The 22,673-nt window shown below is 42.7% G+C and overlaps 1 protein-coding gene across 5 annotated transcripts in view; it reads right to left on the minus strand.

Annotated features, from left to right (window-relative positions):
- DPYD (dihydropyrimidine dehydrogenase) overlaps positions 1–22,673 on the minus strand; it is a 504,044-nt gene that overhangs the window by 142,021 nt on the left and 339,350 nt on the right. For all 5 annotated transcript variants that reach the window (XM_035123777.2, XM_035123779.2, XM_035123778.2 and 2 more), the window contains one exon: positions 21,304–21,468. In XM_035123777.2, the coding sequence (XP_034979668.2) occupies positions 21,304–21,468 (165 nt within the window). The remainder of the gene's footprint in view (positions 1–21,303; positions 21,469–22,673) is intronic.

The following is a 22,673-nucleotide window of genomic DNA, read 5'->3' on the forward strand; positions in this document are numbered from 1 at the left end:
CTGAGCTGCAAACACTAGACACAGCCAGCTTTTCTCCTCAGTCGGCAGACAAGAATTGCTCAGGTCCAATAACCAGACTCTGCATTATTGCCTTACCAGGTTTCTGCATCATTGTGTGTCTTCTTAAAAAAAAAAAAGTAAAAAAAAAATGCCAGCATTTTAGAATGTAGTTCTTCTAATATTCACATTTTTTGCAAATAATTTTTATGTAATATAATACATAAATATATACATCATTTATGCATGCTTCCCCTAATATATGCACTTTTGTACACTTTTTGGGGTGTGTGTGGAGAAATATATCACAAAATTCAGAGAGGTGTGGATTTTTTGGGGGGATGGTTGTTTTGGTTTAAGAACGCATGAATCAAGTTCCCATTACAATGTGAAGTAAATGAAATCTCTACTAGTAGCACTAGGGTAGGAAGTAACTTCTTTAGGAGCTTTTAATTGCCTGCATATTTCACTTTTGTTATATCATGTTATTCTGTGCCATTTTTGCTTTCATCCTACTGTTGCAGGGTTTTTTGTGTGTCTTATTAACTGTAGCAACTCCCTTGACAATCACCTATTGGAAAGGCAGATTTAAAACAATAACTAAAGAATCAACATGATCCACATAGGTCCTGTGCACAGAAATGAACAGTGCATCCTGGGATTGGACTGTGCAGAAGTGCTCATCATGCAACTTGGCCTACACCTGAACTGGTTGTCCCAGGATAAAGGGACCCCTGACCATTAGGTCCAGTTGTGACCGACTCTGGGGTTGCGGCGCTCATCTCGCTCTATTGGCCGAGGGAGCCGGCGTACAGTTTCTGGGTCATGTGGCCAGCATGACAAAGCCGCTTCTGGCAAATCAGAGCAGTGCACGGAAACGCCGTTTACCTACCTGCTGTAGCGGTACCTATCTATCTACTTGCACTTTGATGTGCTTTCGAACTGCTAGGTTGGCAAGAGCTGGGACCGAACAACGGGAACTCACCCCGTCACGGGGATTTGGACCGCCAACCTTCTGATTGGCAAGCCCTAGGCTCTGTGGTTTAACCCACAGCGCCATCTGGTTGTCCCAGGATAAAACTATGAAAAAAGGTATACTTCCTCCTCTCTCACACACATCTACAGGCTAAGCAGAGTTGCACAGGAGGAGGATTTGGACCAAATGGTTAAAGCTATTTGCCCTACAAGAGAAAGGCAGCTGACCATTAGATCTGACCAGGGAATTTGTCTTGCTTAAGGCTTTCATAGGTAACCTGTAGCATTTCAATCCCAGAACTGAACCATCTGCACAGTGCAGACAAGCAGGAACTAGTGGGAGATTTTGTTCCTTTTTCTGTATCTCCCATTTGAGCATTCAGTCAGTGCTGAGTGCATTGCAATGCACACAGGTGTTCCCTTCACTTGGCTATGGCCTGAGGACACATGGTGCGATCACCTGACTGAAGTAAAGCAGGTCTGAATATACATGGAAGCCCTATGCATGATGCCTTGAATTCCCTTATATTAATGTGTTAAATAGTTTGAGAGGTCCACCTGCATCTCTGAGAGAGGGATTCAGTGACTCCTCTCCTCTTGGCATACTCAGGTGCCAAGGGGTTGCAGAGTGTAATTGCCACATCTTTGTGTGGGAGTCCACAGTTGGAGTGAGCTGCCCCAGAAGTTGTGCTGCCATGCACAGTGTGCTTAGGATGTCAGCCAAGGCACCTTTTGGAAACATTAGATTTGTGGAGACAAAAATCAATGGGTTGGGTGATTGGGTTAAAATAGGCACACTAAGCAAAACAAGCCTGCCTTGAAAAAAATAATGTAGATATGCAATACATGTTACTAGCATCTGCTATCCATGTACAAAAAGTTAACCTTTCTTGGTTTTTTGGTTCCGCTAACCACCACAAATGTTTCCTTGATTAAACATGATCAATCACTGCTGCGTGCTGCATTTTATTCAACCTTGAAAAACACACAAGAGGAACAAAATGTCAATTATGCAAACAATATCCTTTTATAATGCTGCATTTTTAATGTGAAGGCCCTTCTAGAGTTAGAGAACAGATGGAATGTTATTTCGTAAGTATTTAGGAGTCAGCAAAGCCTCCTTTCCAAAACAGTAGACTTGCAGTTCCCAATATCAGAGATAGAAATCATGCTAAGAGTTGCACGGGGCTAAATAAGAAAGGGTCATTCAGAATTTGCCACCCCATTTACGGCAGCGAATATTGCAGGCAGGGGCATTCCAGTGGTTTGGGGAGAGAGGAGGCAAATTTCATCAAAGTATTTTGGTAAGGAAGGTGTGGAACCTGCCATAGTCCAAAGCAGCCTGAAGTGTTTCATCTCAAGGATGCCTTACCCAAACCCCCCTCCAACCCTTCCTGCCATGAAGATGATTTTCATATTAATGGTTTTCCGTGAAATCTGAAAAAGCTGAGTTTCAAAAAACGTGGAGACACAATGCTTTGAATACTCTTAACTAAGTTAACTACCGTAATTTTAAAGTGTTGGTTCATCTAGTATTCACTTTCAAAATCAATGATATATGTATGATGAAAATAGTGTCTTCTACTGGAAATGCGGTAGAAAGAGGAAGCTGTACCCAGAAGCTGTATGCCAGCTCCCTCGGCCAATTAAAGCGAGATGAGCGCCGCAACCCCAGAGTTGTCCGCGACTGGACAAATGGTCAGGGGTCCCTTTATCTTTACTAGAAACAAAATATTTCAAAACTGGCCCCTCATTTCACATTTGTATGTTCATGTGACATCAGCAGTGATAGAAAAGAAAGCCTATACAGTGGTACCTCTACTTACGAATGTTTCTACTTACGAATGGATCTCCGTCCCCCATCTTGGATGCTGTTTAGATAGGATTTTTTCTACTTACGAATTTTTAGATAGGGTTGCTTTGACTTACGAATTTTTTCTCCCAATGCATTCCTATGGGATTCGACTTACAATTTTTTTCGACTTACAAATGTGTGTTTGGAACGCATTAAATTCGTAAGTAGGGAAGTTTTTAATGATTGATGTTTCAGTATGCTTTTATATCCAGAGACTACTAGAACATAGGCAACTGAAGCAAAGCTGTCTCTGTCCAGATATGTATTAAACACATTCAGGGGGTCATGGAAGTAACCATTTTTTTTGGGGGGGGGTGCATGCATCCCTGAGAACTTCAGGGTATATTCGGTCATCTCCACTGCTACTGGGTAAGTGTAATAAGGTGATCCAGGGAAGAGGGCAATTGAGAAGACGGATTGCCAACCCAAAGACCTAAGACTCTGCTGAGGTCTCAGATACTGCCCATGCAGAAGTGCAATCCCACTGAAGTCTTGCATGGAAACCCCAGCGAACATTTCAAGACCAGCCACCAGAAAGGACTTAGAATGTTTTAAATAGATGGGTGCTGTACAAGAGCACCACTTTCAAATGAATGGAAGCTCCACAAGATTACCGCACTCATGCAGTTTGCAGCTTTGATTCACTTTTGGGTGGTTTATCTCCCAAGTATTTTATAGACCGAAACCATTTCGATGGATATAGCTACTCAATCTTGCACTGCCCATAATCTTGTCTCTGGGATAGCGCATATTATGAAGAACATTCCCTATGGGATATTTATTTTAGAACATTTCCATGCTTTGTCCCGGCCCACCAAAATAACAATAAAATGAGATAAATGAGGTAGTAATATGAGAGATGCAAAATGTTCCTCTATTGTGCACACCAAAACTTTGGGGAAAAAGAAAGCTTTTCAATAAAGTATGACTCGAGTGCGTGTGAAACAATAAGATGAATGCTTGGCACTAGATTACAGCATCCTAAGCTACGCTTACAATTACTGTATAATAATGAAGGCATTAGTAATTGTTGTTCTCCAAAAGAAACTACCAAGATACATCCCCGCAGTTCTTGAATGTTATTTTACAACTCCCTCAGAGCTCAGAAAGAAAGACAAACTGCTGAATGATATTGTCCTCCTTTTCATTAGGTGTGTGCCTTTGCATTATAAATGCTGAGATGCTGGTTTGCTTGTCCCCCGCCCCCCCCCCACAAACTTTCATTAAAATACTTGCTTTGAATATAATTCACTAGTAACAAATCTTTACAAAGAAATCAAAAATGCATTTTTTAAAAAACAACAACAACATGAAAGCCAAAAGTGCCCAGGGGAATTAGAGGGGAGAGAACATCTTTGGGCATTATATTCTTTTACATTCCCTGCTTGAAACGTGTCGTGTTTGTGTTAAATCTTTGAGCTACATCCTTCCTTTTATTTTGACTGGACAAACAATGGAATGTTGCTTCTATCGGCATATCCAGTACAACCGTAACATTTGCTAGAACCCCATCTTTTCTCCTTAAGTTTCAAGCCCTTGGTGTTTACAAAGGAAAGGGTTAAGAATGATATGCCTCCTTTATTGTACGGGCAGATTTTGGTTCTATACAAGGAACACTGCATCTGATAATTTACTTTACTAATCATCATCTAGTCCATGTAAACAAGCTGTTTTAACAAGCGTCTCCACTCCCATCGTTCTGCCCGGACACTGCGGTCCAGTGCCGAGGGCCTTCTGGCGGTTCCCTCGCTGCAAGAAGCCAGGCAGAGGGCCTTCTTAGTAGTGGCGCCCGCCCTGTGGAAAGCCCTCCCACCAGATGTCAAAGAGAAAAACAACTACCAGACTTTTAGAAAACATCTTAAGGCAGCCCTGTTTAGGGAAGCTTTTAATGTTTAATAGATTATTGTATTTTAATATCTGTTGGGAGCCGCCCAGAGTGGCTGGGGAAACCCATCCAGATGGGTGGGGTGTGTATATATATATATATATATATATATATATATATATATATATATATATATGTATGTATATAATTATTATTATTATTTGCACATGTAAGAAAGCTCATTTATCGTATGGAATAATTTTAGCTTGCTACAATCATGGACCGTGAGTGCTACCCATAGATGTTTGGACATAATATAAAGAGTTAAGCTCTTTGAAATGGGGGCAAGACAGATGTTGGAATCCCCTCCCTTGCAAGTATGGCTGCCTTATGGACCTAAAAAAAAAAAAGATATATTGTGTTTTTCCCTTGAAATTTTGATTCGTCACTGGATTGAAATAAAAAAAAATAAGCTTCTTATTAAAACCCTCTTACAGCTTCAAATCCCATGCAATAAGAGAGTTAACCATTGTAAACCCTGTCATGTCTGTGAGAAGCAGAGGAATTATCTTGTTATCAATTTAATAATGGAGCATTGAAGTAAATGATGCCATCCACTGACACCAGTAACGCTGCGCTCCCCTGGGAAATTCAAGTCTGTAGAAACTGTCAATCTAGATGGATATGGACATACTAAACAATGTACCTCCAAGTCCATAAATCTATTCTTTCGATGCCGCCTTGCTAAAAACGATTCTGCATAGAGATAGAGACAAGTAATGCAGGATGTCTTGACATTACTGTCCTGCAAGCCTCTTCTCTCTCTCTCTCTCTCTCTCTCTCTCTCTCTCTCTCTCTCTCTCTCTCTCTCTCTGGAATGAAAAATAAATAAATAAACCCAGAATGGGTCCAGTAAGCAATTTAAACCACTTCTTCCCTTCTTTTGTTTTGATCCACAACCTGCATTTAAGACTTGCTGCTTCTGCAGCGGGGGAAGTCGCACACATGCAAACCTTTTAATAATTGAATGTGAGTGATAGATTCTCTTGTAACAAATTACTCATCTGCTTATCCCTAGAAGCCTTCTTGGCTTTTCTGTTCTGTTCTGTTCTTTTCTTTTCCCCCTTTCCCTTTTCTTTTGGCTGCCTGCTCGTCTGTCGCTTTATGGCACTGTCCGCTGCCCGACCAGATTGAGATGCAGTGGATCTTTAGCTGCTGCCGCTGTTTGATTTTAATAAAGCAAATATCCTTCCGGCGGGCAAATAATCTCGGATAGCAGCAGCCCTGGAATACAAGCATGTTGGCGTTTGTTCACAGTGGGGCAGAGAACACAGAATGGGACTGGCAAACAACAAAGGCTAAATCAGGGACGTTTCATCTGAGCGCAGGAAATGGGAAGCATGCAACCAGCGCTGCATTACAGTAACCCTCCTTGGGCCGCATCTCAGGGATGGCCTGCATGAGTCTCTGTGCACGTGCAAAGCAGAGAAGATTGAGTGGTGCCAATTTTAATCTAGCAACGAGGTAAGGCGTTGAGCTGCTAAGAAGACGGCAGCATTAAACATTCCCGGTGGAAGTACTGGAAACCAAAGGCAGTTATAACAAAGGGGTTTTGTAGCACCTCAAAAGACTGGCAGCTATATTGTAGCATAAGTGTTTGCGGACACGAGTCCTGCTTCATCAGACACATGGAGTGTTATCCTAAGTCGCAGAGTTGGGGAAAGGGGAGAGTGGTGTGGTCAGAGGGAAATGATGCGCCGAAAGTGGCAGCGGTGCAAAAGTTTAACGGGGGCCCTTCCGAAAGCAGTGCTGGCATGGTAGCACAAATACCCTGGCACTGGGGAACCAATTAACACGTGAGATACAAAAATCCATTATCTAAGCCACAGGTGATAGAACTTCTTAATACTGTAAATTGCAATTCTGTGGGTTCACACCGGAGTCCACCTTCAAGCCTATTTATTCAAGAATAGCCACATTAAGGTCAGTTCTGCGAGGTTGAAATGTTTCCTTGCTAGGCTCTGTACCATGACAACTATAGCAGCAATTTCCAGAGGGGGCAGCTGTGTCAAGTCTGTTGCTGCAAAACACGCACAGTGTCTTGTGGTACTTTAAAGACTAACAAATATATTATACCATGAGCTTTCATGGACTACAGTCCACCACCATAAATTTATTACTTTTTTAAATAAAAAAGCCACAAGACTGCTGTTTTTACAGTAACAATGCCACACATTTCCCCCCTCCCATTTCTCCTCTTTCTTTGCTACCATTTCCATACCCTGCCCTTCCTCTTTAGTTTTTTTTTAATCTTCTCTCCTGTTCAAATCTGCACGCTTGCTGTAAATTTGCCTTAATTTGCCTTCAACCCATCAAAGCTACTCTTCATTAAAGCCTTCATTTCCTGCCTTGTCCATTTACTTCTGGCTGCAGGCTTGGTTTTCCATTTATGATCAAAATGAACACATCTTGATTTAGGATGTTTTTGGCAACTCCTTTGAGATGTTTGCTACATTCTGCTCAATTCCTGAATGTAAGCTTTTGATGCAGGGCCATGCCATTTCTGAATGCAGAACCCAAGACTTGTAATTGCTGTTAATTACTTCACAAACACAGGGAATAAAACCTTTGTCCCCGTGAAGATGTACATCGCTGGCTTGCTAAATGATAGTTTATCAGGTAGGAGGAGTCTGGGCTTCTGGACTATCCCTTTTGACTCCTCCCTTGAGAAGCATGTTCGCAGGGCTTTCTTTCCACCAGAAATCACCAAAACTCAGTTCCCGCACCTCTCAGGTGGGTGCCACTGTCATTATAAGAGAACAAGGGATGTGCTAAAGGTGAGTTCTGGCAGTCTTTTTCTAGAAAAATAGCACTGAGTATTTGTGTCTGTTTGAGGTACTGTCATAGGATATTCATCCTTTGGAAGGAGTCCTTTATTGTGGGGCCTCCATTCCATTCCAAGTCTGGTTAAAAAAAAACCCTAAGATGGGACACTAGGGACCTTGAATGGTTAGCACTTGGGCACCAAACTGAGCAGAAAAACAACACCTGGCCACAGTCTTCCTCATCGAGTGAAATGTATTGTGGACCCATCAGCACTATACATTTAAAACAGTATCATACCACTTTGAACAGGGGATTCTGGTTTGTTTAGGGTGCTGAGAGTTGGTAGGAGGCCTCTATTCCCCTCACAGAGATTGGCTCTTAACCCAGTCAGAGAACTGTATCTCTGTGAGGGGAATAGGTGTCTCCAAAACTCTCAGCACCCTTAACAAGCTAAGGTTCCCATGGTTCTTTAGGGGAAGCCATGAGTGTGTAAAGTGGTATTTAAAAACATAGCACAGGTGGGGGCCTGTATTTCATTCTACATGTGTGTATTTATTTCTAAATTTCCACAAATCTCTCTGTCCCTAAAAACACAAGTCCTTGTTTCACTGCAAAACCCCATCCTTTCTCTGCAGCAGAAAGAGAATAGCATTAACTTGCTATTCAGAATGTTGCTTGCTGTGCTCTAACATGGCTTCCAGTTGGCTCCAGCAACTCCCACGAGATTGGGAGAACTGTCACATGGATATGTTTCCATAGACAAATTCAAGCACAATCTACACTTTAGCCTCAATGCTCCGCCCCTTGTATATACAAGTATAACCTCCCCTTGACTCATGTTGGGTCCACATCTGAATCAGAGAACTGGTGCCTATTGTGCATTAACTAACCAGCATGATGCACTGGTGAAGGGATGAAACAAGGGATGGGGAGCATGCAGATCCAACGATTGTTCATATCTTGATAAACTATGGCTGAGCAAGCTGAGAGCAGACCCTCCAAGCAGACATTCCAGAGGTAGTCCCAGATTTACAGAAGCTGTCCAGGTTTCTGATTTGACCCTGGAATGATTTGACCACTCTTCCTTAAAGGTAAATGGTAAAGAGACCCCTGACCATTAGGTCCAGTCGTGACCGACTCTGGGGTTGCGGTGCTCATCTCGCTCTATTGGCCGAGGGAGCCGGCGTACAGCTTCCAGGTCATGACTAAGCTGCTTCTGGTGAACCAGAGCAGCACACGGAAATGCCGTTTACCTTTCCGCTGGAGCAGTACCTATTTATCTACTTCCACTTTGACGTGCTTTCAAACTGCTAGGTTGGCAGGAGCTGGGACCGATCAACGGGAGCTCACCCTGTCATGGGGATTCGAACCGCCGACCTTCTGATCAGCAAGCTCTAGGCAATGTGGTTTAACCCTTTTCCCTTGGACACCCCTATTTTCATTGGAGAAATATTGGAGGGTATGGAGTTATCTGACCCTAAGGCCACCTGAAGGCAGCCATGTATAGAGAAGTGTTTTAATGTTAAATGTTTTATTATATTTTAATATATGTTGGAAGCCTCCCAGAGTGGCTGGGGCACCCCAGTCAGATGGGCGGGGTACAAAAATAAATTAATTTGTTTGTTTGAAGACACGTTGGAGGGCATGTGAGAGTACACATCCAAACCGACCCTTCCTCTTGCTATTTCAGACCATTGCTGTTGAGGGCCAAAAGCCTGAGAGAAATAAGTACTGGCGATGAGGAAGCGGTATCATCATATGAGCCAAGAACAAAAGAGCAAAAACAACAAAACCACAATGATGCTCAGAAGGAAATGTGGAAGGAAAGATCCTTACCATTTGCAGCTCAGCCATCCCCACTCAGCCAAGCATGGAACATTCTGGATGGCTTCAGAATAGCTGGCCACCCCACTTTGCCAACCCTAGCAGGAATAGCATACTTTTAAGGTATTGCCTTGGTATCGGGGGAACAGGAGAGGCCAAGGAACAATCAAAAGAGCTAATGGAAAGTGGTTATGTCTAGTTTTACAATATTTCAAACACCTAAACTATAACCTGCAGCAAAAACTTAACAACAGGGTGCTGACACCTTATTGATTCTTGAGACCACACATTGAAAAACAAGGTAGGCAGAAGGCAAAGAAATCTCCAGGGTTTTCCCCTTTCACTACAAATTTCCTCCCCAGTATTTTTATCTGAAAATGAGGCGCAAGCATCCAGGGCAACAGATGCATGCACATTAGCAAAGAAGCAGGAACAATGCAGTCTTCTTTTACCATTTAAACAAGAGGCGAGGAACTTGTGGCTCTGCAGATGCTGGTGAACTCCAGCTCCCATCACCATCCTATGCTGCCTCCAATCACTGTAAGCCAGGCATAGGCAAACTCGGCCCTCCAGATGTTTGGGGACTACAACTCCAATCATCCCTAGCTAACAGGACCAGTGGTCAGGCATGATGGGAGTTGTAGTCCCAAAACATCGTGGAGGACCGAGTTTTCCTATGCCTGCTGTAAGCTGATGGCATCCCCTGTGAAGTATCTTCACAGATGTGACACCTGCCCAAAAATTGCCTAGGTGCACCTGGAAAATTTATTCTCACCAGACACATTTTTGCTTTGAAACTATTTGTTTTTGCTACGTAGGAGAGCTACTTAGCAGAGCTGAAAATAATGCCAATCTATTTCATATCTGGCCCCTTTCATTTCAGATAGCACATGGGTAAAGGTAAAGGGACCCCTGACCATTAGGTCCAGTCGTGACCGACTCTGGGGTTGCGCGCTCATCTCGCATTATTGGTCGAGGGAGCCGGCTTACAGCTTCCAGGTCATGTGGCCAGCATGTCAAAGCCGCTTCTGGCGAACCAGAGCAGCACATGGAAACACCGTTTACCTTCCCGTTGGAGCAGTACCTATTTATCTACTTGCACTTTGACGTGCTTTCAAACTGCTAGGTTGGCAGGAGCTGGGACCGATCAACGGGAGCTCACCCCGTCATGGGGATTCGAACCACCGACCTTCTGATCAACAAGCTCTAGGCAATGTGGTTTAACCCTTTTCCCTTGGACACCCCTATTTTCATTGGAGAAATATTGTAGGGTATGGAGTTATCTGACCCTCTGTGGTTTAACCCACAGCGCCACCCGGGTCCTCATGGGTGGATGAGTCTAAAAGCCTGGGACACAAGTTTTCATGGCCTTCTAGCAGCTATTGTGGCTCATTTACCAGAAGTAATGTACTTAGCGTTTACTCCGGAAGTGTATACTCGATTCTGACCAAACTAAGCCTCCTAGAACAAAATATACATCAGGAGGTTTCTACAAAATAGGCACTCCCTCCCCTTACCTTCACACAATTTGAAATGATGTATTAGAATACCAGCCCACAAAGGGGGAAATAGCACACAGGAAAAAGTATGGAAGCTTGTATTTCTGGCATCCTCCTACATATTTGAAAATAGCACATACACATACTCTCCTTGGCCCAAACTGATAGCTCAGCACAACAAAGGGCTCTTAACAGCTGGGCTTTGCAGCTGAAGGTGGATATCCCCATCTGCTCCCTTCCCCAAATATTCAGTGCTTGAACTGAGCTAGCATTTGCTCAATACGAGAAGCTGCCTTCAGTGCCAGGTCTCAGTTCTGAACATATGAAGACTAAAGCAGAGGAACACTAGGCATGTGCAAACTCTTTTTCCCAGATCAGTAGCCTTGACCAGCCTATATATTACCCCTCTAAAAAAACAAAACAAAAACCCAAGTGAAAAACACGAAGGAAAATAACGAGATTGGGAAAAGAGATGCGTGCTGCTACTACCCGTCTGTGAAGAAGCTGAAAGCAAAAAGAAGATCCAAATTTCTATTTTTTGCCCAGACCTGTTACCCATAAAGAGCCATTCCCAGCAAACTTTGCAGCCAACTATGTACATTAATCTTTTTCTGCCAGGCAGTGCCTGGTAAATTCCAACATCTGTGAAGTACTGAAGGGCCTCTAAACATGTGCAAAATACCTTTGGTCCAAAATATACCACTCAAATTAACCTGAACACATTAAGGAGCAGGGAGAATTTGGAAATTCCTAGGATAAACTGCAGGTATCCAGAGCAAAGCAGCTATCCAGATTTCACTTCTTTTTCTCCCTCATCAATAAACAAAATTCAGTTTGTTGTATGCTAAGATTGTTTTTTTTTTTAAAAAAAAAGTTTGTTCTGAACTAGTCCTGAACTAGTTGAGGGAGAACAAATAGGCAGAAAGAAATATGACAAGAATGCGGCTGGATTTTATGAATAAAGGTTAAGGATCTTCTTAAGAACCACTAGTACCGTTATCTATTTCTCACGGATAAAGGAGTAGATACAAACCAGTTCATACATTAATTAATAGGGAATGAGCAAACTAAACATAAATCATACTTATATCTTCATTATACAGTGGAACCTCGGTTTATGAACACCGCGGTTTACGAATTTTCAGTTTACGAACGCCGCGGACCCATCTGGAACGGATTAATTCACTTTCCATTACTTTCAATGGGAAAGTTGGCTTCAGTTTATGAACGCTTCAGTTTATGAACAGACTTCCAGAACCAATTATACCCATGTTTCGGGTTAAGTACGCTTCAGGTTGAGTACTCTGCGGACCCATCTGGAACGGATTAATTCACTTTCCATTACTTTCAATGGGAAATTTCGCTTCAGTTTATGAACGCTTCAGTTTATGAACAGACTTCCAGAACCAATTATACCCATGTTTCGGGTTAAGTACGCTTCAGGTTGAGTACTCTGCGGACCCGTCTGGAACGGATTAATCCACTTTCCATTACTTTCAATGGGAAATTTCGCTTCAGTTTATGAACGCTTCAGTTTAAGTACTCCACGGACCGTCTGGAACAGATTAATTCACTTTCCATTACTTTCAATGGGAAAGTTGGCTTCAGTTTATGAACGCTTCAGTTTATGAACAGACTACCAGAACCAATTATACCCATGTTTCGGGTTAAGTACGCTTCAGGTTGAGTACTCTGCGGACCCGTCTGGAACGGATTAATCCACTTTCCATTACTTTCAATGGGAAATTTCGCTTCAGTTTATGAACGCTTCAGTTTAAGTACTCCACGGACCGTCTGGAACAGATTAATCCACTTTCCATTACTTTCAATGGGAAAGTTTGCTTCAGTTTATGAACGCTTCAGTTTATGAACAGACTTCCGGAACCAATTGTGTTCATAAACTGAGGTACCACTGCACACTAAATGCAACCAATACTTTTTCACCTGCCCAATCTTCCCTCAGGTTCCTGTTTCTCAGCCCACTGCTTTTTCTGCAGTCTACCTTCAGACATATTATCCCCTGGTCATTGTCTCCTCTGCTCAGGACACAGTTTGTCCCACAAAACTGCTCCTTCCCCTAGAAAATGTAAGGATTAGATCCCAGCCATTCTGACAACTTTCCCTTTCCTCACTGAAGCTGAACGACGAACATTCTGAGCAATGAGAAAGCGCGTTTACATTCCGTGCTACCCTGCCGTCTTAGCTAATCAGCATCCAGAGGGTTCACTTCCATGCGTGATACAATATTGATGTCTTTCCCTATTCTATCTTGTAAGTTCTGTCTCTGTTGTCTTAGGAGACCCCCACATGCCATTATCTCATGAGCATTACTAGTCCCGTGTTACTTCCGAATTCCATCTTTTGTCAAATAGTCAACAGATGGACCTGTCATAGAAGTGCTTTAAAAAAAAAAAAAAAACACCATCAGCTACGGTGCATATCAGCATCGATTTCTGTCCTCAAGAAACCAGTATTGTGATTTCAAAGCTAAAATGGACAGCTACTGGATTAATGGATTCCTACAGCTCATAGTCAAAATGGCCAAATGAGAGTAGCAGGTCTTTCAATATGATTTTTATGAGAGGGTAAAGAATTGCAGAGAATAAAGCTACAGAAAACTAGGGCTGAATGATTGAAGATGATTGTGTATGCCCTCTGCATACCGCAGCATGCAAAAAACTTGTTTCCCCCTTCCTACAGCCTATTTTTTTCCGGCAAGAGTCAGGAGGAATGGATGTGAAATTTGGGATTAAAAAGTAGCAATGATGGGAAACAAATGTTTTGGAATGGGGGACTGAAAATGAATGCAAATCCCCTAAAAAGGAATACCCAACATATCATAAGCTAAGCGATGTGATAGCCTTTTCCAAGTAAACTTATCTTTGTGAAATGGAGGAAAACTGGGGTAAGGAAGAGCTAACTGATAACAGCAGGGATTTTGCAGGCCTTTTTGTTCCACAAGACAGTGGCACAATGGGGTACGGTATCTGCCTGCTAACAAGAAGGTTTGAGCCCACCCAGGGATGGCTGTGGGAAGGATTCCTGCATTGCAGGGGGGTTGGACTAGATGTCCCTTGGGGTCCCTTCCAACTCTACAATTCTATGAATGGAAACTTCCCTTCCCATGCATCCCTCTAGCCTACAGGATGAAGCCTTGTACAGAGTACCTGTAATGCTTCTCTGGAGAAGGCATGCGACAGGCATACTGCAAAACCATGGAGATGCGTGTCTCATCCCTTCAATAAATGTCCTTTTGGACTCGATGGAATGGCATCTGGCAAACTGTAAAATCCTTATTACACTATTTAACTTCGGCTGGGAAAATGGAATTGTACAGTTGGGCTCCAGGGCTGGAGAAGGGCAAAGATGGTTTATTGCCAACTCCTCGGCTTCACCCATTATTCCCAGTTACAACTGTGCCCAACTGTTTCCTCATGGTATTGTGGAATATTCCAAGGCCAATATTTATATACTGCAGGTATACTTGAATTCACTGGTTTCAAAGCTCCACAGGCATGATCCCAAAGCTGGAACTGAAAAGGAGAAGAAGCCAGGGGCACTTCCTATCCTAGTCAGCATGAACCAGCAAGGTTTCAGGATACAGCAATAAATCCACCACATCGCTCCACCCCAACATCTCATTAGGATCGGTCTGTTAGCTGCAACCCTACACTCACTGATTTGGAAGTAAGTCCCACTGACTGAATTGGAGCATACCTTGGAGTAAAAACACTCAGGATTGTGTTCAGACTCCTATCTCACTGTTACATTGAACAGAATGTGTATTTATAGTTTTATATTTTTATTTATCCATGTGCATAGCTGCCAAGTCTCCCGCTGAAAAATGCGGGATCAGCAGCGGCGCAGAACCGGAAGTCGCTTCTACACATGTCTGGACATGCATAGAAGCAACTTCTGGTGCTGGCGCCGCCCGATTTCCAGTGCCCAGGCATGGGCAGAGCGGAAACGGAAGTCGCTTCTACACATGTCCAGACATGTGTAGAAGCAACTTCTGGTGCTGCGCTACCCATGTCCAGGCACTGGAAATCGGGCGGCGCCAGGACCCAAAATGGAGCCTCCCTAGCAGGTAGGAAATCCAGGGGATTTACGGGATTTTTTTCCTATCTGGGCTGCCAGCGGGAAATGGTTTAAAATACGGGGATTTCCCGTGAAAAACGGGAGACTTGGCAGCTATGTGCATGTGTACCCCGCTCCTCAGCCAAAAAGGGTCCTAGAGCAGCTTACATTCAATCAAAACAAGACAGTTCTTAACCACAGGCTTACAATACAACAACAACAACAACAACAACAACAACAACAACAACAACAACAACAACAACCCACACAAGTGGGAAAGGACAGGCATGGAAGAAAAAAAATAAAACCCAAATCTCAGGTACTAGTTTCTAAACAGCTGCTCCTACAATGACCAGCTGGCACAGTTCAGGGGCAGGAGGTGCCTTATGGAGCTGTAGTTCCAGTAAAACGGATGAAATGTTGTTCAGCCCAGACAATGAGATGTCCAGCTCTGAGGACCTTCTGGTGGTTCCCTCACAGTGAGACATGAAGCTACAGGGAACCAGAGGGCCTTTTTGGTAGTGGTGCTCGTCCTGTGGAACACCCTCCCTTCAGATGTCAAACTGATAAATAACTATTTGATGTTTAGAAGAAAACTGAAGGCAACCCTGTTCAGGAAAGTTTTTAATGGTTGATGAGTTATTGTGTTTTTTTGTTGGGAGCTGCTCAGAGAGGCTGGGACAACTCAGTCAAATGGGTGGCATATTATTATTATTATTATTATTATTATTATTATTATTATTATTATTATTATTCCTGCTTCCTATTTCCCACCACCACCACCCATTGAGGCAGCCTGATGGAATGGCTCCTCTGGGGAGGCGAGAAGAGGCCTGATGGGGCCGGCCTGTCACAGCAAATCCAGTGGAGTGAGCTCTGCTTCTTAGATCTCCCACTGCTGGAATGCAAAATTCAAGCAAGGTTCTGCAATCGGATGACAATGTATTTGTGTACATGAATGTTCATGTGTGTGAGCGCGTGCACAGACACAGGGCACTTTTAACAATGGAATCGTGCATCATATTTCAGGAGGAAAGGAATGCTGAGCTACAGAATGGCTCACATTTTAAGCCATGCTCCGTATTCTTGCAAAGAGCTCGTCTTCCGTTCCTTCATAGAGGAGCTTTCAGTACTGGCGTTAGCTGAATTGTTAAGATCAGGTGCTGTGAGTACTAAAGCTGTCTTTCGCCATTAAGGGTTTGTTTTTCCCAGTAATCAAGAGAAGCTCTCAGCTCATTTTCCGGAAGAGGCCTGGCAGATTATTTCAGAAACAGCTTTAATTTTCTCCTACTTTACACCTTGGGGCAATGTCTTCAAGATGTGCTTATCATCCTCATAAAATTGTGAAATGCATTCCTTCCTAATAGGACCAATGTCTTGCGCTCTAAGCAAAGGATGCTTCTTACTGAAGATACAAATCTCCAATGTGTTTTATTGTTTTGTACCATTGACTATCGTTTTTTTTTTTTCATAAAAAGCTATTTCAGCAACACAAAGGCATGGGATGGAGAGAAAGACGGCTATTCCGCACAACTGAAGGTAAATCCACAGAAAACTTGGGAAGTGGAGCCCTTATTTATCTCTCGCACAAGCACTTGACATAATTTCTTCCCTGCCTTAGAAAAAAAAAAATACAATGTGTATCCTATATGCATTTCTGCCAAGGGAACACCTTTTCTGGTGTGGGTAATGCGGCACTTCCTGAGATATCAAATCACAGTGTTTCATGGCAATAAATTGTAATGCATCTTCCTGATAATGAATCACAGCCAGCCAATAAGGCAGAGTGGTTCATTCAGGAGTGCAAACTGATGTTTTACAGGTGTAGTTTGTGGCCGTCTTGAGAGAGAGAGAGAGAGAGAGAGAGAGAGAGAGAAACACAACTCCAGTCATTCAACTACACATTTGCTTAGCCACTCTTGTCATTTCGAGATAGCGCACACTTCATTTCCAGCTTCAAGGTTCTTCGCTCAAGAACCTAAACATCTCATATAAAATGAACACCTGTGATTCCATCAGACTGGACAGGATATTATAGTTCGGCTATGAAAATATAGCTCAATAAAGTGTTGATTTTAGATATCAGTCCCCAGGTATAAAGAGTATGGAAGACAAAAGGGTTTTTAACAGACACCATAAATATATATTTCTTCATAGCAGCACTGTAATTACATATATGTGCTCTCTCTCTCTCTCTCTCTCTCTCTCTCTCTCTCTCTCTCTCTCTCTCTCTCTCTCTCTCTCTCTCTCTCTCCTCTCTCTCTCTCTCTCTCTCTCTCTCTCACACACACACACAGGTTCCTGAAAAGGAATATTTACATGACAAGAAGCGTATCTACATTATACCACTTTCTCTGGGGAAAGCCACAACAGTGTATCGTAGGAACCATAATCAGGCAAATTGTTAGTAATTCCAATAGTTCCTAATTCTCTCACAGAGCTCACTGGAGAAAGGTGATATTAAACTTAGCCTGTAGGTCTAGGTTGTCAATAGGATAGTTACAACTACCATGCCAACCCCCCCAAAAAAACACCCACCCATCATTTTATTAATTGGATTATTGCAATGTGCTTTGTATGGGGCAACCCTTAACACTGGCCTGGAAGCTACAGCGAGTACAGAATGCTGCAGCAAGGTCTGTTCTATCTATCTGTGTGCTGAAAGAGCTATGCCAGCTACCAATATGATACTAGTCAAGTCTAAGCTCTTGCTTTTGGTTTATAGAGGCCTGAGCAACTTGGGACCAGATCGCCTCCTGCCACTTCAGTCCTCGCAAGAGACTTTCTTAGTGGTGCCATAGGTTCCCAGAGCCTTTTAGTGTGGTGACATCTGTCCTTTGGACTACAGTATTGGCATTTGGTGCCGGCTTAAAGATCCCCTTTTCACCCTGGCTTTTCCTCAGGGGTGATCCAGCCATGCTGATGCATCCATCACAATTCAGTACATCAGATCAACACATTTTGCATTTGTTTTATGAATGTAATGTTATGTTACTGTATCATTAGATCTATTGGAAGGACAAAAATTATAGCCTCTTTCAATCAATGGATAGACGACACAACAGCCCTTGCAACCCATTAATGGATCGCTTTCAGGCGAAGATTATGTATGGACAAATGTAATGATATTTGGAACATATTTACTGAAGCCTTCATGACCCATGAATCAATGGACATTTGAGGGAAACAATAAGTTTATCCTTTTACATACATGTTATGTAGTTCTGCAATCTTAATTATAATTTACTGTTGTATTATTGTTTTTTCCTCAACCCTTTAAAATGTTTTTATTCTTTTTCTTTCCCCCTCTTTTTGCTTTTAGCTCATTGTACTATTCTTAATAAAATTATTATTTTTTAAATGAATATGTTACTGTTGATTTTACATTGTCCACCACAGTCTTTTTTGCCTTTAGATCGGTGATACATGCAAATAAATAAATCTACTTTGTGGCTATTATAGCCAGACATGTATTGCTAGACGACTAAGACTCCCTTCATGTACACCTTAGGGTAGAAGTAGTCACAAAAGTGATGGCAACCCACAGATCTGATTATGTGGGACCTAAGTCTACAATCCTGTACCAGTCTATATACAGTCTATCTATCTATCTATCTATCTATCTATCTATCTATCTATCATCTATCTATCTATCTATCTATCTATCTATCTCTATCATCTATCTATCAATGTTTAGCTCTTGTGGTATGGTTTTTAGTTTGCTTAGCCAGTCATTATTTACTGACAATAAATATATTTCCTGAACCAATGGTGAAAGGATTTAATTGTCAGTCAAACATCACTAATATACTTTACTCAAGAGTTCTGTTTGGCTAAGGAAATCCCTGTTTCCAGGACAGCTTAATTTATCAAATGTTCCATTAAAATGCCACAACATGCACTGTCAAATACTGAATAAGGGTCACTAAGTGCTTATGTACACTCAGGGAAACTTGTCACTCACTTTCAATGATATTTTTTTAAAGCTGTATTCATTGTGGATGTCTTTATTAATAGTCAATCTTCTAAAGCCCTTTCTTGTGCTCCATTCATTACAATGACGGTCTGGCAGACACTCGCGCATCAAAATTGATTGACTGACATTATGAGCCAATTCACTGACTGCTTAAGTTTGTGCAATCCCACTGAAGGTGAGAGAACTACACTAGGGGAAGGAGGTACTGCTTCCACCCACCACCCTTGCTCTAGCAGATGATTTCCCCTGAAAGTCGGAAGTGTTGTGCTTTGTTCAATGGCTGCTATGACTGTGAGCCAGCTCTGCTCATGTTTAACTACATGCCTTGGCCCAGCATACCTGAACGAGCATCTCCACCTCCACCGTTCAGCTCCAACACTGAGGGCCTTCTGGCGGTTGCCTCGCTGCGAGAAGTGAGGTCACAGTGAACCAAGCAGGGGGCCTTCTCAGTAGTGGCACCCACCCTATGGAACGCCCTCCCATCACATGTCAAGGAAATAAACAACTATTTGACTTTTAGAAGACACCTGTTCAGGAAAGTTTTTAATGTTTGATGTTTTGTTGCTTTATTATTATTATTATTATTATTATTATTATTATTATTATTATTCTCTTGGGAGCTGCCCATAGGGGCTGAGAAAACCCAGCCACATCAGTGTGGTATAAATAAATCATGATCATCATCATTAACCAGGCCTTGAGATGTTCAGCTCCCTCCAGTTCAGTTGTGATTTCTCTCTATGTATGGAATGCATGGTCAATGCAAGGCCACGTTTCCTATGCTGCGTGCTCTGAAGAACCAAATAATATCATCCTTGAGTATTTAAAAAGGTAAAGGGACCCCAGTCCATTAGGTCCAGTCATGACCGACTCTGGGGTTGCGGCGCTCACCTCGCGTTATTGGCCGAGGGAGTTGGTGTACAGCTTCCAGGTCATGTGGCCAGCATGACAAGCCGCTTCTGGCAAACCAGAGCAGCAAACGGAAATGCCTTTTACCTTCCTGCCATAGGTACTTGCACTTTGATGTGCTTTCGAACTGCTAGGTTGGCAGGAGCAGGGACCAAGCAACGGGAGCTTACCCTGTCACGGGGATTCGAACCGCCGACCTTCTGATCGGCAAGCCCTAGGCTCAGTGCCACCCGCGTCCCTTGAGTATCTTAGGAGAAGATAAAAGCAACTAGACTCCAGACAAAATTCCAGTAGTCTCCACTGTCAGCATGCTGACAAATTTTCGTGAGGTTTTTTTCTCCCTAACTGCTAATTGCGGCTGAAATGTGGAGGACTGAATTTAAAATTGGAATCAGAAACTGATAGAAACCAAAATTGACAGTTGCATCCATTCCCTAGTGGAGAAGTTCTCTGAAATCACGTCAAACAGCTGTTATCTCACACTTCCCAGTGCATTTCCTATCACTTTCCTTATCCACTAAAATGGCTTTTTAAAGGTGTGAGCTTGTTGTGCCAAATCCACTTTAATTGGGCAACCTGCATTTGCTGGTGTGCAATTGAATGCCATCTGAAAATTAGCAACCCATTTTAAATGATATTGTTCAGCTCAAGTCCCACCAGGGCCATGTGAATCATAAGAGTTAATGCAGCTAAATTTTGAATAATTTGAATACAATTCCTTTTGTACCAAACATCAATTCAAAGCACTGTCAATTGCTTTGATAGTGACAAAGGCTTAATTCTTAGCATGATGATTTTTGAACCCACTGTTTAAACTGCCTCTATTACAATGCAAAGGCAATTATATATCAAATTTCCTTCTGTTTTTAATATTTACCATAACACAGTAATTTACTTTACTATAATCACTAGTTGATATTCTTTTGTACACTCATCTCTGCTTTTTCTCTCATTTGAGCAGAGGATGTCATTCACTTGCTTGTTAAGTTCATTTAGGAAAGAAAAGAAACCTTTCTGAGTATGGTCTAAGTAAATAAATAAATAAAAATAAATAATGCACACCCTATCAGGTATTATATACTTTTTCAGGGATATGAACAAAAAAGCCCTAAAATTACACAGAGCATTTTATTATAAGCACCAAGAGATTTCTACTCAGGCTGCAAAAATCTATCCTCATTTAGTGATAAATTTACCATTACAATCAGGATAGTTTGTAACTGAATGCATGGCTACATTCAACTACATTACACACATTACTGTTTGCTATTGTACAAACAATGTATTTGCACACAGAACTGGAGAAGAAAATAGTTTTTTTAAGCAAGCAGTTCATGGCATAAAGACATTTCTTTTGCCCTACTTTCACCTCTAGTTAAACAAGTTTTGCAGGTTTCCGAACCATAAAACCCTGCAGAACCTGTTTACCAGGCGTGAAAACAGGATAAATATATGCACCATGAGCCGTCTCTCAGACTAGACCTCCTCTCCTCTTCTCCAGCCCCTATGGGAACTTCCTTTGCATCAAAGCTCAACTTACTTTGTCAGGGAAGTCCATCTTCAGCTCAGAGACACTTTTACACCAGTAGGCTGCCGTTTTCTCACTAATGAGCTCAATGTTCAGGAAAGAGCCTTGGCCTGGACCATAGATGGGGCCTGAGGTAACGCCACGTATTATTCTTGGAGAAACATTTGTTACAATGTCCTATTAAGACAATGAAAAGGAGGAAAAAAACAAGTTAAACAACAACAAGAAGATATCAACCAGAGCAGTGCAGGAAAAAATGGGTTTTGATAAAATGTAGAAATGTGGTAATAGAGGAGAGTCTGCTGCGTATATCTGAACAGATGCCTGCTAATCTTACAGCGAAAATGTAGCTATGGCATAACTGTTTCACCAGGTGCTGTGCAATGTATAAGACAGGCATCCCCAAACTGCGGCCCTCCCTATGTTTCGGCCTACAACTCCCATGATCCCTAGCTAACAGGACCAGTGGTCGCGGAAGATGGGAATAGTATTCCAAAACATCTGGAGAGCTGAAGTTTGGGGGTGTCTGGTATAAGAGGAAGCAAACAGTTGACACACACACTGAAGGAAGACAGCAGAGAAGGGGCTGGGGGAGAAATGGAATCTGGGTAAGAGATACAGAAAGCAATTGGTCTAGAAGGCCATGTGTCAGGGGCTGCCCACAGGGTCCGCGGGAGGAGGGAGACAGGAGATTGGGGTATAGGGAGCCTCGGTCCCTTCTTTCGAGTAGCACCTCGACCAGCCGGGAAAGCAGCCAAACATCCTGTGGGGAGGAGAGGGAGCTGGCCAGCATGGAGGAGAGAGGGCTCCAGGATGCTGTCTCTGAGCCCTTGCACCACCTTAGCTAAGAGGGCTCAGCGAAGGAGACGCTACTTCCGTCGCCCAATTGCACAGGGGATTGAAACACAAAGAGGGGAGGCAGAGGCTAAGGGTGCCCAAGTTCTTATGTTGGGGTCGAAACCAGAAGGGGGCACTCCTGGATTCTGCGAGTGAGTGAGACAGACATGAACTTGTAGCTCTGCACTGTACATATTATGTACATTAAACCTGTAAACGTTCAGGTTGGAGTTTGGTGCTGTTACTTGTGAGCAACCACTACACCATCCTGACACCATGGGTAGTGTTAAAGACACAGGCAGGCTAAGCTACCACTTTGAGGCTGGGTTCAACCATATCTGGGATGTGGCTATTTCAGAGCAACTAACTGGGCTCAGAGAGTCGCAAAAGGTGTTACAAAGAGAGGCACCTTTGATTAAACAACCCGGTCCCCTTTCTTTTCATAGGGAAGTAGATAGCAAATTTCTCCCACCAATTTCACAAACGTGTTTGTGGAAAGCCTACATTGACCACTCATGTTTTAACAATATGTGAAATGATGCACT

Source organism: Zootoca vivipara, chromosome 7 (assembly GCF_963506605.1).
Source record: "Zootoca vivipara chromosome 7, rZooViv1.1, whole genome shotgun sequence".
Lineage (NCBI taxonomy): Eukaryota > Metazoa > Chordata > Lepidosauria > Squamata > Lacertidae > Zootoca > Zootoca vivipara.